Here is a 13,060-nt window from a genome sequence, read left to right on the forward strand (position 1 = left end):
CCCCACAGCTGGCAGCAGTTGGTTTAGGACCTTCCTGGGTTTTTCCCAGCTCGTCCAACTAAGAGTAACAAACATCAAAGCAGGACAAAGGGTTGTTCTACAGTCTGCCTTTTGAAAAAAAAGCGGAGTCTGCAGTGGGCACGTCAGCCTCGTGGCCCTGCCGTGTCCTGGCGGCGACCAGGTGCGATTCCACGTGGGGGACTGTGAGGCAGTGGCGGGGGCGGCCTGGGGCCCTGGGCTTCTCCTGGGCTCAGAAAGAGGCCCTGTGTGCACGGTGGAGGGTCTTCGTGCAGCCTTTCCCTCCTCCTGCTCCTTCTGTTCAGGTGACTGCAGTGTGAGTGGAGGCTCGGGGCTCCCCTTCTGGGTGACCGGGGAGCCCAGAGGAGCCTCGTGGCCCCACAGGCGCCACCCCTGCCCTCGGGTGTGGTTCTTAGCAGCACTTGCTCTCAGGAGCCCTGACATAAAGCCAGGCCTCCGTGGGGTTCTGGGCGGGGCCCCCTTTTGTGCCCCGGGGGGCCGGACACCACAGGGCCTGGGTGTGGGCCGCTCTGGGTCCCTTCCTGCTGCCTGAGCTGTGCTCTGGTTGAGGGATGTTTCTATTCTGTTGAGAAGAGAGTGAGTTGAGGGAAGAACTTGTCAACTGGCTGACTCACCATCACCAGAGCGGCTTGTCTGGTCTCACTTGCTGGGCGGGCATCCCCCGGGCGGGCCCCTACGCACGCAGGTAGATTTGAGATCAGAGACGGCCTGGACTCTGTTGTTAAAAGTGGCTGAACGTGTGGGAAGGGCATTTTACCTGTGGCTGCCTGAGGTGTGGGTGGGGGAGGGAAGACTGCTCCAGCAACCAGGCAGGGCGGGAGGGAGGGAGCCTGCAGACAGGCGCTGGGGGTGGTATCTGGTGACAGCACTGGTGAAGAAGGCCGAACACAGCCATTCGAGCTCTTGTAGGAACGCGAGCCTGTGATCACTCTCACGGCACAGAAACGGGATTCCTCTGGAAGACGAGCACTCAGGGCCACGGTGTTACCGTCACAGCCCAGAGACTGGTGCTCCCTTACCCTCAGATACGCCATCTGGGCTGTAGTTCAGCGTTCCTGTGGTTCTCACTGGAAGCTTCCCAGGAGGTGATGGGTGGGGGCGGGGCCGGTGGGGTGGAGGCGCGCGGTGGCAGCTCTCAGAGGCCTTGGTCTTCACTTTCCCGCCGAGTTTAGGTTCCGCCGCCCCGCAGAGTGCAGAGTGGTGAGGACAGCCGTCAGCGTCCCTGAGGGGCCCTCCAGTGGCTGGGTTTTTGGTGGTGCTCTGAGCTGTCTTTGCTGTTTCAGGACTGGCCCTTCCTCCTTCCTCGAAGGCTCAGGGCAGCTGGGGCTTGCAGCCGGTGGGACCCGGGGTTGTGGTCCAGGCGGGGCTGGGGGAGACAGTGTCCAGGCGGGCGGCACCCCGAGTCCCCAGGCTTTCTGTGACTTCGGTGTGGAAGTGCTGGGTTGGCGACCAGGTGTGTGGCGGGTGGGAGAGGGGCCGTGTTAGCTTCCTGCAGGAGCTGCGTCGGGTCGGGCCCCTGAGGGTGGCGCCGTTTTCTCTTCTGCATGTGTGATGAGTTCCATTCAGCGCGTGGAGTTTTAGATGCTGTTTTACAGGCTCTGCGTTCAAATCGCGTAGAGTTTAGAGGTTAATTGAGTATTTTTTACGAATATTGAAGTAATGTGTAGTTGTCGACAGTCTGTGTCTTTAAAAGAATCCTCATGCGTGTGTGTGACTTTGCAGTGAGACGTCTTGAGCCCAGGCTTTGCCCTCCTGGCCTTCATTCTCGGAGAGACCTCTGTGAGGCCACAGGCCGGGGGTGGGGGCAGGCCCGAAGCCATGGGTCGCTTTGGGTGGGAGGAGGGTCGGGAGGCCTCAGTGTGCGGCCGAGTTGGGGGGGATGTGGGGGCGGGAGGGCCTGGGTCTGGGGGCTTCTTTGCGTAGCTGGGCGGGCGCTTGGTGGCTGTCCGGGGGAGGGAGGTGGGTGCAGGGGCTGTGGGGCTCTCAGGCTCTGGTCTGAGGCAGACACCGGCCCTCTGGGTAGGGGGCCACCCTGTGCTTCCCAGACGCCAGGCGCACGGTGGCTAGCCGGGGAGATGCCCACGGGAGTTTGCCGTCAGGAACAGGCCCTGGTTTCCGTCTGGCCAGTGCTTGGGGGACTGAAGGGCAGGCGGGCGCATCTATGGGGTTCACCTCCGTGTTTCCACCGTTGGGTCGCATGCTCCAGTCTGAATGGACTTTTCTAGAAGCTTATTGTCCAGGAAAGGCTCTCCCCGGGGGTTCGGGCCCTGTCACACGCTGTCACCAGCTCCGTGGGGCCTTGGGAAGCAGAGGCACCTTGGGGCCGAGCCAGCTGCCCGTGGCGCACTCCCGGGGTCTGAGCCTGGCCTGGTTCTCCTCACGATGAGCTGGGAGAATTCTTGAAACATCTGCTCAGAGACAGAAGCGAACCTTGGGAGTGGTGTAGCGTTTGGTTTTCAAAATGACTTTGGGGTTCAGATCTTAACCTTACATACTTTGACTGGTTCTGGGGAGTCTGCAGGCGTCATAAGGTGAGACCTGTACTTTGTGGTGACGCATAATCCTCCTTGTCCTTGTTTCGTGTCACATGTCCCGTAGCCAGAGTCACTCTAGCTTGGAGAGGAACCCCAGGCTGGCCCGAAGGGGTGCCCTCCCCGCCGCCCTCTCCACCCCGCGGGCTCCTCCCGCAGACGGGCCTCCCGGGCCCGGGGCTGGCTTTCAGGCTTCTTGTTTCCGTGTAACTTTCACAAGCCTTTCTTAAGAGGTTAAAATACTCTTTTCCCAAAGACTGTATTTTTATCTTCAAAGCCAGAGTTAAAGGACTTGCAGCGATTCAGGGCGTGGCACAGGGCGGTGCACCGGAGAGCCCGGTGGGGGGTTCCCACTTTCCTCCCCGCCCACCACCACTGCCTGGTTTTTGACACGGATTTAGAATACCCGGGTCAGAAATCAGATTTACATGCTTGTTTCCTTCTGTTTGCGAACCTCGTGGCCCAGGTCAGGACTGTGGGAATGCCCGCTTAGACCCCTTAGTTACGGGAAATACTTTTCTTCTGCAAGGTAAGTGAATGGTTGATTGCAGAGCTGTCATGAACGCGAATGATGTACTTAGCGTCGGCACCAGTGAAGCAGTCTTCAGGGTTGTTTGCGGACAGTAGCTTTATGCACGTGGGCGCCAGGCGCCTGGGTCTTCAGTGCGAGGGCGGCGCACAGTGCCGCCCCGCGGCCCGGGCCCACTGCCTGCAGACAGTTATGTGTGATGCTTTGTTTCCTTAACTGAATAAGTATTTTGGTGGACGTCACATTTATAGTAAGTTTTATAATAGATTTTATAATTATCAGTTTTCAAAAATCACTTTATTTATAATTTTTTCAGGAGATAAATCTCCCCCTAAACTTGAACCATCAGATGCATTACCTCTTCCTTCAAACTCGGAGACTAATTCAGAACCACCAACCCTCAAACCAGTAGAACTCAACCCAGAGCAGAGTAAACTATTCAAAAGAGTCACATTTGATAATGCACCACTTAGCACTTGCACTCAGAGCGCCCTGGTAATCGGACACCCTCCAGAGCCCTCCCTCGCCAGTAGTGGCGATGCGCCGGCGGCGGCCTCCGCGGTGGCGGAGCCATCAAGCGATGTAAACAGACGCACTTCTGTTCTCTTCTGCAAATCGAAAAGTGTAAGCCCCCCAAAGTCTGCCAAGAACACTGAAACCCAGCCAACTTCTCCTCAGCTAGGGACCAAAACCTTTTTGTCTGTAGTCCTTCCGAGGTTGGAGACTCTTCTGCAGCCAAGAAAAAGGTCGCGAAGCACCTGCGGCGACTCCGAGGTGGAGGAGGGGTCCCCGGGAAAGCGCCTGGACACAGGTAACTGCGCGGGCGCCCTTCGGCCGCGTCCTCTTGGGGCTCTCGGGGCACAGGTGTTGGGAGGTGCCGCCCGCCTGTTGGTTTTGCACTTTTTTGGCCAGAATTCTCTTAATTTCCAGAAAAGGAGACAGAACGTGTGTTTCTTTGGAAAGCCGTATGTCATAGGTCTGGGGCGGCTACGGGCTGGGGTGGGGGGTGGGCGCAGTGGCCCTGCGTGTCCTCTCCCGCGGAGGTCTGAGACCAGGGGCTCCGGGGCGTGGGGGGGTGCCCAGCGCAGTGTCTGCGCACTTGCAGGACATTCTGGCGTTTTCTGGCTGTCCTGAGCAGCCCGGTCGGTGCTGACACGAGGGATCGGCACCTGCGGAAATAACGCTCGGAGGCATTTCTCATTTACCACTGAGTTTTCATAGCGCACGCTTGTCTGATTCGTTTATCGAGAGCACCCCCCGCCCCGTCGGCCTTCGGCCCCATTGCGGAGTCTGTCCTTCCAGCCTGTCTGACCTCCCGCGCCTGCGCTGCGTGAGCTAGCGCCTGTCCTCCCAGCTCCCTCAGTGGAGGCCGTGCCTGTTGGTCCGGGGGCACCCCGTCGCCTCTCCTGGGGGCGTTTGTCTCAACACCCGCTGGTCCTGCTCAGGGGGCACAGCCTGGCCTGTGTCCGCTGTGGGTCCATCTTTACGTCCGCACAGGAGCGCGGCTTCTCTCCTCCCGCGCTCGAGCAGGCGGGATGGGCCGAGGTCCGTGCGCTCCCACGTCGGTCCTGGAGTCTGGCGTCTGGCGTCTGGCGGGAGCGTCTGCGTGGGGGGCCGGGCTCCAGCAGTGTAGGCGGCGGTGTGTCGCCTGCGCCTCAGCGCACAGGTGCTCTTTGTCGTGGGAGGGAACTTGCGTGCGGGTTAGTTTCCTGGAAACCTCACGTCTTGTGCTGTTCCTTGGGTGGCTTGCTGTCAAGCTGGTGCTCTTGCTGCTGAAATACCCCACCGCACTCGGACACCGATGCAGACGGACCCCGTTCCAGTGCTCGGGTTTCCTCCTGTGCCATGGCCTTTCTCAGCCGCATTTACTGAGACTCTTGCTGTTTCCAGCACCCGGGGGGTCCCGGTGACAGCACTGGGAGGGTTGAAGGGTGTTGTGTCCTGGCCAGCGTGACCCTCACTGACTGGCTGTCCTTCTGGCTCCCTTGCTGCCCATGGGCCTCTGACCACTGGACTCTGGGCCTCCTGGGCCCCTCGTAGAAAACAGGGCTCCCTCCTTCCAGTTTCCGGGCCTGAGCTGGGGATTCTGCAGGTTTTGGTGGTGATGGCGAGTCTCGGGGGGGGGTTACCCCAGCCCTTGCTGGGGGTGCGTCTGGAGGTGTCAGCGCCTATGACCCTGACTGAACTGACCCCCGAGTGGCGGCGGGTGCAGTGTGTGCAATGAGCCCTGGTGCTCTCCTGCTGCTGTTGGCTGTGCCTCGCCTTGGCCTCCTGTGGGCTCCGCGTGCCTGGCCCCTGGCTCCGAGTCGCAGTCTTCCCGGTCTGGGGACGCGTCCCGGTGCTCATCCGTGTGCCCCGCCTGGCAGGGAGTCGCCCGGTGTCCACAGTGCAGTTAGAGCAAACCCGGCTTGTTCATTCCGAGACCCCCGGGCCCTCTCGCCGGCAGTGCCGTGGGCCTCCTGCCCACCCTTTAGCACCTGACTGTTCCTGGAGTCGGTCTCCAGGACCTGTGCTGTCTCCCGGCTTCCTCCTGGGACTGCTGGTCTCCCCCAGATAGTGACCCGCCGGGCCAGGACTTTCGTGCCCCTGGCCTCCTGAGAGCCCTGCCGCGTAGCGCCCACGGTGCGTGTGCATGTGTCGGTGCGTGTGTGTGCGTGTGCGCCTGCCAGTCTTCCGCGTCCTAGGCTGCTCAGGGTTTTGGAGGCTGCTCGGTGGTGCCTTCAGTCAGACTAAATGGCTTTTTCGCTGTTTTCCAGGTTCTCATTTTAACCACTAACACGCGGGTAGTTCACTCTTTGGATCCTAATTATTTTCTCTTGCTCAACTCGGACTGGAGTTCTGCGAGTGGTCACTGTGGAGCAGAGGTCACTGCGTCCTTGCCTTTCCTGTAATTCTTGCGGATGATGTTGGGAGCACCTGTCCGGCCGTCCTCCAAACAAAACACAAACAGCAGCACTTGGAGGAGCCGGGCCTGCCCTGCCCGCCCCTTCTGTAAGTCAGCTGGCCGCCCGCTCGTGCCCGGGAGGCGCCCGTCCTCCGCCGGCCGGGGTGCAGAGGGAGCCTGCTGCCTCCGTGGATGACTTACGTGGATGGAGATTCTGACCCGCCCCAGCCGGCACGGAACCGGGTCTGAGCTGAGCAGGGGGTCTGGCTGGGGTGCCCAGGCCCAGAAGGACTGCAGGCTGCCCGCAGCCCCCGGACACCGTGCGTGAACACCGACTCTCGCGCTGCTGGCGCTCCACCCCGGGGTCTCCGCTGGGCTCTCTCCCCCGGCTTCTCTCTCCTCTCACTGCTCCTCCTGGTCGTCCCGCGGATCTCTGAGCAGCCCTGTCTCTGGTCACCACGCCTGAAGTCGGCTGCCGTGAGCGAAGTCTTGGCCGCGGGACTGGTGGCGCCTTGTGCGGGTGTCCGGGCAAGCCTTCCCCACTGCCGCTTCTTCCTGGAGCCGGTCCAAGCAACGCAGTTGGTTGGGGTCATGTTTGCTGTTTCTGTGTTCTTACCGAAAAGTGGAAAAACGCACAAAAAATGCAATCCTGTTGCCAGTGGTAAAATAAAGCCATGTGAACGAGATGAGAGGCACACCCCCTGCTCCCAGGGGCCGGCTGCAGGCGCTGTGCTGCTGGGCCGACAGCGTGCATCCTGCGAGGGGAGGCCCGTGGCCACGCCTGGGGCTGGCGGCGTGCAGTGCCCCTGCTTGCTTTGCCTCTCGCGGGGCTGTCTGCCGTCCAGGAGGTCACCAGGGCCTGGCGGGCGTGGACCCCGGCTGACCTGCATGCCTGTGGGCGCGCCTGGGGGCTTCTCGCCGCCTGGCGGGCGGGCGGTGCTCAGGAGGAGGTCACTCGGGCCACTGCTGGCCGGTGTCCCGGGAGGCCTGGTGTGCCTGGACTCGAGGGCAGAGGAGGAGGCTCTGGGGGCGCAGCTTGCGTCTGGGAGAGGGCTGGCCTGTCCCCGAAGGCCTGGCTCAGGGCGGCCTGACCTGGGCCTCAGCCGGTAACAGTCAGCCAGGTGCGGGGCTCCGGCGCTGCGGGGACGCCAGTCGTTTACGGGCGTCTCTCCGGCACGTTTCCATGCAGACCTTTGACCCTGCCAGCTGACTGTCCTCCCAAGTCCTGGTGGCAGGTCCCGCGGGCCAGCTGGCGGCGTGGGGAACTGGGGAGGGAGCTGGTGACGGTGACAGTGAGCCTGTGCCCGAGGGGTCATGGCTGAGGGTGGGGCTGCCCCGGGGCCCATGTGGGTGTGACCACAGTGGCCTTGTGCCCTCGGGCTTGTCTGTGCTCCATGGTCTCACGGGAAGGAAAACCCTGTGTGACTGCCCTGTCTCCTGGGGCAGGTGAGTCCTCCAAGCCCCCAGGGAGACGAAGGGGCACGTGGTCGTCATCCGTCTCCCCGTGAGGACTCGCGCTTCCGGGCCTTCTCCCCTGGCGTCACTTGGGGAACTGGCTGCAGGCGGTGGTGGTGTGGGGGTGGTGGGCGTGTACTGTCCCCCTGGGGTGTCAGGAGTGCGGCCTCCTCCGTGTTCTGCAGCTGGGTCGGGGTCCTGTCCTCTCTGCACGCGGGAGGCCCATCCCTCGTCTGACCTCCGCTAGGCGTGCTCCGTGCTGGTGCCCTTCCCGACTGGCCTCCGCCCGCCGCCCACTGGCCCCTCCTGCCTCTCGCTCCAGACCTTGCCAGGTGCCTGTCCAGGGGGTGAGACTCCCCGCCACCCTCTAGGGCTCCTCCTGCTGCTTTGCCTGGTGGCCTCATGGCTGTGCATCCTTGTCCCCTGGCCTGGTGCCTGACGTCCCGGGCTTCCCCAGAGGGTGCAGGTGGGGGTCTCGTAGCCTTGCTGGCACTGGACATGCGCCTGGGGACTGGTCCCTCTGCAGATGCAGGTTCTGACTTGCCTGACTCAGAGGTGGGCTCTTTGCCCGCTGGTGAGTGGGTCGGCGTGGGTTCTTCGAGTTCCCACCCCGCAGCATTAGCCCAGTTGCTCCAGTGCTCGGGCCCCGCGTTTCCAATATGGTTTGGTCGACTCTTAAAAACGTCCAAATTCCAGAAGTGAGTGTAACACCTCCCACCATCCGCAGGTACCACTTATAAACATGAATGAGGTTTAGAATTGAAAATATGAAGTTCTTCTTAGAGCTGGTGGCGCTGAGTCCGGTAGACGTGGAGGGAGACGTCTGAGGAGCTCCCCCGGGGAGCGCGGAGCGCCAGCGTCTGCGGGGCAAAGCCCGTCCGTCTCCGTGTTTCCACGTCTTGGCCGCCGAGGTGCACGCGCCACCCTTTGTTGCAGAAGAGTGTACGGAGCAGATGGAAACACCCTGTGATCTGGCCTCCTGCTTCAGAGACTTTTCAAGAAGTGGATTTTTAAATTTTTGAAGCACAAGGAATGGGATTCTTTTTTGGGGTAGAAAATAGGCCCTTCCAGCTGCCGCCTCCCCCAGGGGAGCAGGGTGGGCCTGGCGGCGTGGGACCCGGGCTGCGGCTCACGGCACCTGCCGACGCCAGAGTCGGGACTGGGAAGGTGTTCCCGCTTCCTGATGCCAGGCCTCAGGTCAAGGTCTGAGGTTTGGCTTCGAGTTGCGCTTCGATCTCGACGCTTCTCAGATGCTAAGATGTCGTTTTGTGGGCTCCTGGGGTGTTCAGACCCCAGTGAGTTGTGGTCTCCGGGTGGCGCGGCCCCACCCACGCGCCGTGGTGCTGATGGTTCGTAGCTTCTGGAGCCGGGGCGCCCGCGTGTGCGGGTCGTTCGCCTTCTGTGTCAGCGTTTCCGGAGTGTTTCTGAGGTTCACGCTGAGACGTTGGGGACGTGGACGTGCTGATGCCCGGGCGGCGTGTGGTTGACGAGGGCGCGGTGTCCGACCTTTGTCTGGGGAGGGACCGTGGGGGCCGTCTTCGCCGTGAGGAGCCTGCTTCTTTAGACCAGTGTTCCCTGAGCCAGTCCGCTGTGGGTTCACTGTCACTTGTCTCTGGTCCCACGGGTGCATCCGTGCCCCGTGTTCTGGGCGCGCCGGGTGCCAGGCTGTGCAGGACGCTTCTGTGCGACGCCCCCCAGCCCCGGGTCAGAGGTCGGGTGTGTGGAGCCGCCCGCTGGGGGGCCGAGCTCAGGTGCCCGGTGCCTCTGTTGCAGGTCTCACCAATGGCTTTGGGGGTGCGAGGAGCGAGCAGGAGCTGGGCAGCGCCCCGGGGAGGAAGGCCGCGCCCCGCCGCCGCTGCGCCTCCGAGTCCAGCATCTCCAGCAGCAGCCCGCTCTGCGACTCCAGGTGGGTGTGCCCCACGTGCCGCTTCCTGTGTGACCTGGTGCTCTGCTTGGTAGGGTTTAACCAGAAGGAGGGAAGCAGACTGTAAGATGTTACTTTCATAAACTTTTTTTTGTCTTAAAGTCTTCCTTTTATCGGGATGGTGGGGAGGGAGGCCCTGCTGTGGCCCATGGAGACTGCGGTGTCCCAGGTCAGAGGTCAGGTGTGCGGAGGCTGACACAGAAGGTGAACGACCCGCACACGTGGGCGCCCCTGTGTGGCCCCAGGCTTGTTGGGTGCGACACGCGCCCCCCCCCCCCGGGACTCCTGGGGCCCTCGCCCGGCTCTGGGGCTGCCTGTGACGCCGCTGTTTCCACTGCAGTTTCAGCGCACCCAGGTGTGGCCGAGGCAAGCCCGCCCTGGTCCGCAGGCACACGCTGGAGGACCGCAGCCAGCTGATATCCTGCATTGAGAACGGGAACTACGCCAAGGCGGCCAGGATCGCGGCTGGTGAGTCTGCCCCGCCTCCCTCGCACCACCTCCCTGGCCAGTGTTTCCAGGGGCCTGCTAGCGGGGCTGTGTAGCCGCTGTTGGAGGTGACGGGGACAGTTTGTGTGGGACACTTGGCTCCCTGCGTTCAGGCCTATCTGTCACTTGCCCTGGAACATGGGGTGGTGGGGGGGGGCGGTTCCCCAACCTTCAGTGCCCAGAGGAGGGTTGGGCTTCAGTGCTGGGCTGGTGCTGGCCAGGCTGGGGGTCGGGCCGGGAGCATCCTTGCCGCGAGAAGTGGCCGTGCCTTGTGGAGCGAGCTGATGCAGCCATGAGGGCTCAACGCCGCCGTGGGCTGCGTGGAGAAGGGGGCTGCGACTGGGTGGGCTTCTAAGGGAAGTGCTGAGAAGTCGAGCAGGTTCCTCTGAGTCGGGGTGTGGGGAGGGCAGGGCCAGGGTTGGTCTTTGAGGGGAGCCAAGGCTGAGTGGTTCTGAGTTTACAGAGATGCTTTGGGGGCCCAGCCCCTCCCTGAAGGTTGGTAGGAGGGGCTCAGAAGCGGGGAGCTTGTTGGGCACCTGGAGGCCAGAGGCCCTTGAGCTGGGGAGGGCTGAGGACACAGGGTGATGTGGGTGCAGGGGCTCTCTGCTGCCCTTGGCTGGGCAGCTGTGTCAGGTCCTGGGGGCTCTGCTGATGCTCCCCCTCCCCCTTCCCCCAGAAGTCGGTCAGAACAGCATGTGGATTTCAACCGACGCGGCAGCCTCCGTTCTCGAGCCCCTGAAGGTCGTGTGGGCCAAGTGCAGCGGCTACCCCTCCTACCCGGCCCTGGTGAGCTGTGGGCAGGCAGAGGCTGTGTGTTGGGGGGCGGGGCAGGTGCTGGGGCCCCCATGCGGGTGTCGGGGTGTCGGTGGGGCCCGACACTCCTCAGGGGTGCAGGTGCAAGGATGCAGCTGTGATCGCGGGTCCTCCCTTGGCAGATCATTGACCCCAAGATGCCACGTGTGCCCGGCCACCACAACGGGGTCACCATCCCAGCCCCGCCACTGGACGTGCTGAAGATAGGTGAGCACATGCAGACCAAGGCTGACGAGAAGCTCTTCCTTGTCCTCTTTTTCGACAACAAGAGAAGCTGGTGAGTGCGAGTGATGGTTGTGTGGATGCCGCAGGAGCCCTGTCGTCCTGACCTTGGGCGCGGTGCGCAGCTCCACTCCCTCCTGCCTGTGTCCTGCGTGGGTCCGTGTGGGCTCCCAGACCCTGCCAGGAGATGCCCCGCCTAGGGGGCCTCAAATGTGCCGTGGCCCCGACCCCGAGTGCACGTGGGCGCTGTCCCCACACGCCCCCTGCACTGGGCTCCTCTGCCCCTCAGAGCTGTGGCCCTTTCTGTGCCCCTTTCTGTGCCTGAGGCTGCTGGGTGTGTGGGGCTGGCCGCATTGGCACGTGCAGCTGGATTGGCTTCGTGCATCTTGCTGGGTGGTGGCTGTCAGCACCCCGGCCCGCCTGCTCCCTCACCCTGACCCCCTCCTGCTCAGACCCAGACAGCGACTCGGCCGGGCCTGGTCCTGTCCTCGGGCTGCCCCACCGCCGGGGCGTTGTTGGGTCTCCCCGAGCCACCCTGCCCCCGCCCTCGCTGAGTGAGTGCTCGTGTGGTCGGTCTGTGTGCCCCTTGGTAGGGGTGGTGAGGGGCCTGGCGGCCCCTGGGCAGTGGCGAGGAGAGGCGGTGCCCCAGGCTGACACTGCCGTGGGGGTTGGGGGTTGCGAGGAGGGGGTGACGCTGCTGCACCAGCCTCACCGTGCGTCTCCCCCTTTAAAAGGCAGTGGCTCCCCAAGTCCAAGATGGTCCCCCTGGGCGTGGACGAGACGATCGACAAGTTGAAGATGATGGAGGGGAGGAACTCCAGCATCCGCAAGGCTGTGCGCGTTGCCTTCGACCGCGCCATGACCCACCTGAGCCGTGTGCACGGCGAGCCGGCCAGCGACCTCAGCGACGTGGACTGAGCGCCTGTGCGTGGAGTCCGCGCGCTGTACATGCTGTACATGCTTCACCACTTAACTTATTCTGAGTTTTAGGGTTGGTTTAATCCTTTCCCGGGGAGGGGAGGCTTCACTTGCCGTTTTCTACGACACCGTCCCGCCGGGCGCGGTGGGTGGCGCGGGTGCGCCCTCGGGGGAGCTGTGCCCGCGGGTCGCAGTGGAGGACGTGCTTGTGCCACTTTCTTTGATCTGTAGCTTTTTTTTTAAAAAGACTTTTGAATGTTTAATAATTTTGTAAATCATAGCCTTTTCACAGAGTACCACTTATTTAATGAGACGGGATGTAAATTTACAATGACAAATGCGTATTTTAAGAAAGAAAACGACATTATTTTGAATGGTACTTTGTGGAAAGAGGTGGAGGATAAATTTATGCTTGTGCATCACCTGCAAATCACCAAAAACACTCCGCCGCCCCCAGGAGGCCCCCCGCCAGCCTCCCACGGGTGTGGCTCCCAGCGGATTATTTATTGTAGAAAGTGTATTCATTTGCTTTATAAGGAGAAATAAACTTGCAGAAGTATATTGCTATGCATTTTTATACAGGCACATACAAATCCAACTTGCTTTGGGAGCAGGATGTGTTGTTTGTTGTGTAAATGACTCTGGCTGTGTGTTCTTTGATTTTGTAACTTGTAATCTTTTGTTTACAATGCGGGGCTTTCTGTAACTTGTTTTAATTTAGGACACTTTGGTAGCAATAGAAACTTTGGATACATTTTTGTATGGTACATGTGATGTATATAGAATTAGTACTTTATTTTTATTTTTAAGAGGTAAAGCATTATGTTACGGGAAAAGGTAGGGTGGGTTTCCAAAATTGCCTTTTTTATATTAAAAAATAAAGTCAAGATTTGGACTGTGTGGCCCTTTCATTCCTGCATCACTGGAGTGCGGGGCGGGTGTGCGTGCTGGCGGCCCTGCGGGGGTGGGGGGTGAGGGTGAGCGGAGCGCGACACGCCTTCCTCTCAAAAGCTTCAGTGTCTTATTTATTATTTTACCTAATCGAATTTTTATTTTAAAGCGGTAGTTCAGATTTTAAAGTGCTTTTTCTTTTCGGTCACCGCTGTTTGTAACATCTCCACAGAAACTTGGAAACAGAGCACCCTCCTTTGATAATTTTGTCCCGTCTGACGGACGCTTTCTCTGCCGTGGCTCCCGGGCCCTGGGGGCTGTGTCACTGCCAGCGAGGCCCCAGCTGTGGGCGGGGCGGGGGCAGGGGG

The 13,060-nt window shown here is 61.3% G+C and overlaps 1 protein-coding gene across 8 annotated transcripts in view; it reads left to right on the plus strand.

Moving 5' to 3' along the window:
* BRD1 (bromodomain containing 1) overlaps nucleotides 1-12,701 on the plus strand; it is a 49,303-nt gene extending 36,602 nt beyond the window's left edge. For 3 of the 8 annotated variants that reach the window (XM_064491348.1, XM_031463484.2, XM_064491347.1), the window contains exons 8-13: nucleotides 3,416-3,910; nucleotides 9,212-9,344; nucleotides 9,703-9,830; nucleotides 10,525-10,634; nucleotides 10,784-10,938; nucleotides 11,618-12,701. In XM_064491348.1, coding sequence (XP_064347418.1) covers nucleotides 3,416-3,910; nucleotides 9,212-9,344; nucleotides 9,703-9,830; nucleotides 10,525-10,634; nucleotides 10,784-10,938; nucleotides 11,618-11,801 — 1,205 coding nt within the window. In that variant the 3' untranslated portion in view covers nucleotides 11,802-12,701. Of the gene's footprint in view, nucleotides 1-3,415; nucleotides 3,911-5,855; nucleotides 6,091-9,211; nucleotides 9,345-9,702; nucleotides 9,831-10,524; nucleotides 10,635-10,783; nucleotides 10,939-11,617 lie in introns of those variants that run through there. The other 5 variants (XM_064491349.1, XR_010383074.1, XM_064491350.1 and 2 more) reach the window with 5 other exon arrangements.
* The last annotated feature ends 359 nt before the right edge of the window (nucleotides 12,702-13,060 follow it).

This window comes from Camelus dromedarius, chromosome 11 (assembly GCF_036321535.1).
Source record: "Camelus dromedarius isolate mCamDro1 chromosome 11, mCamDro1.pat, whole genome shotgun sequence".
In the NCBI taxonomy this organism is placed as follows: domain Eukaryota; kingdom Metazoa; phylum Chordata; class Mammalia; order Artiodactyla; family Camelidae; genus Camelus; species Camelus dromedarius.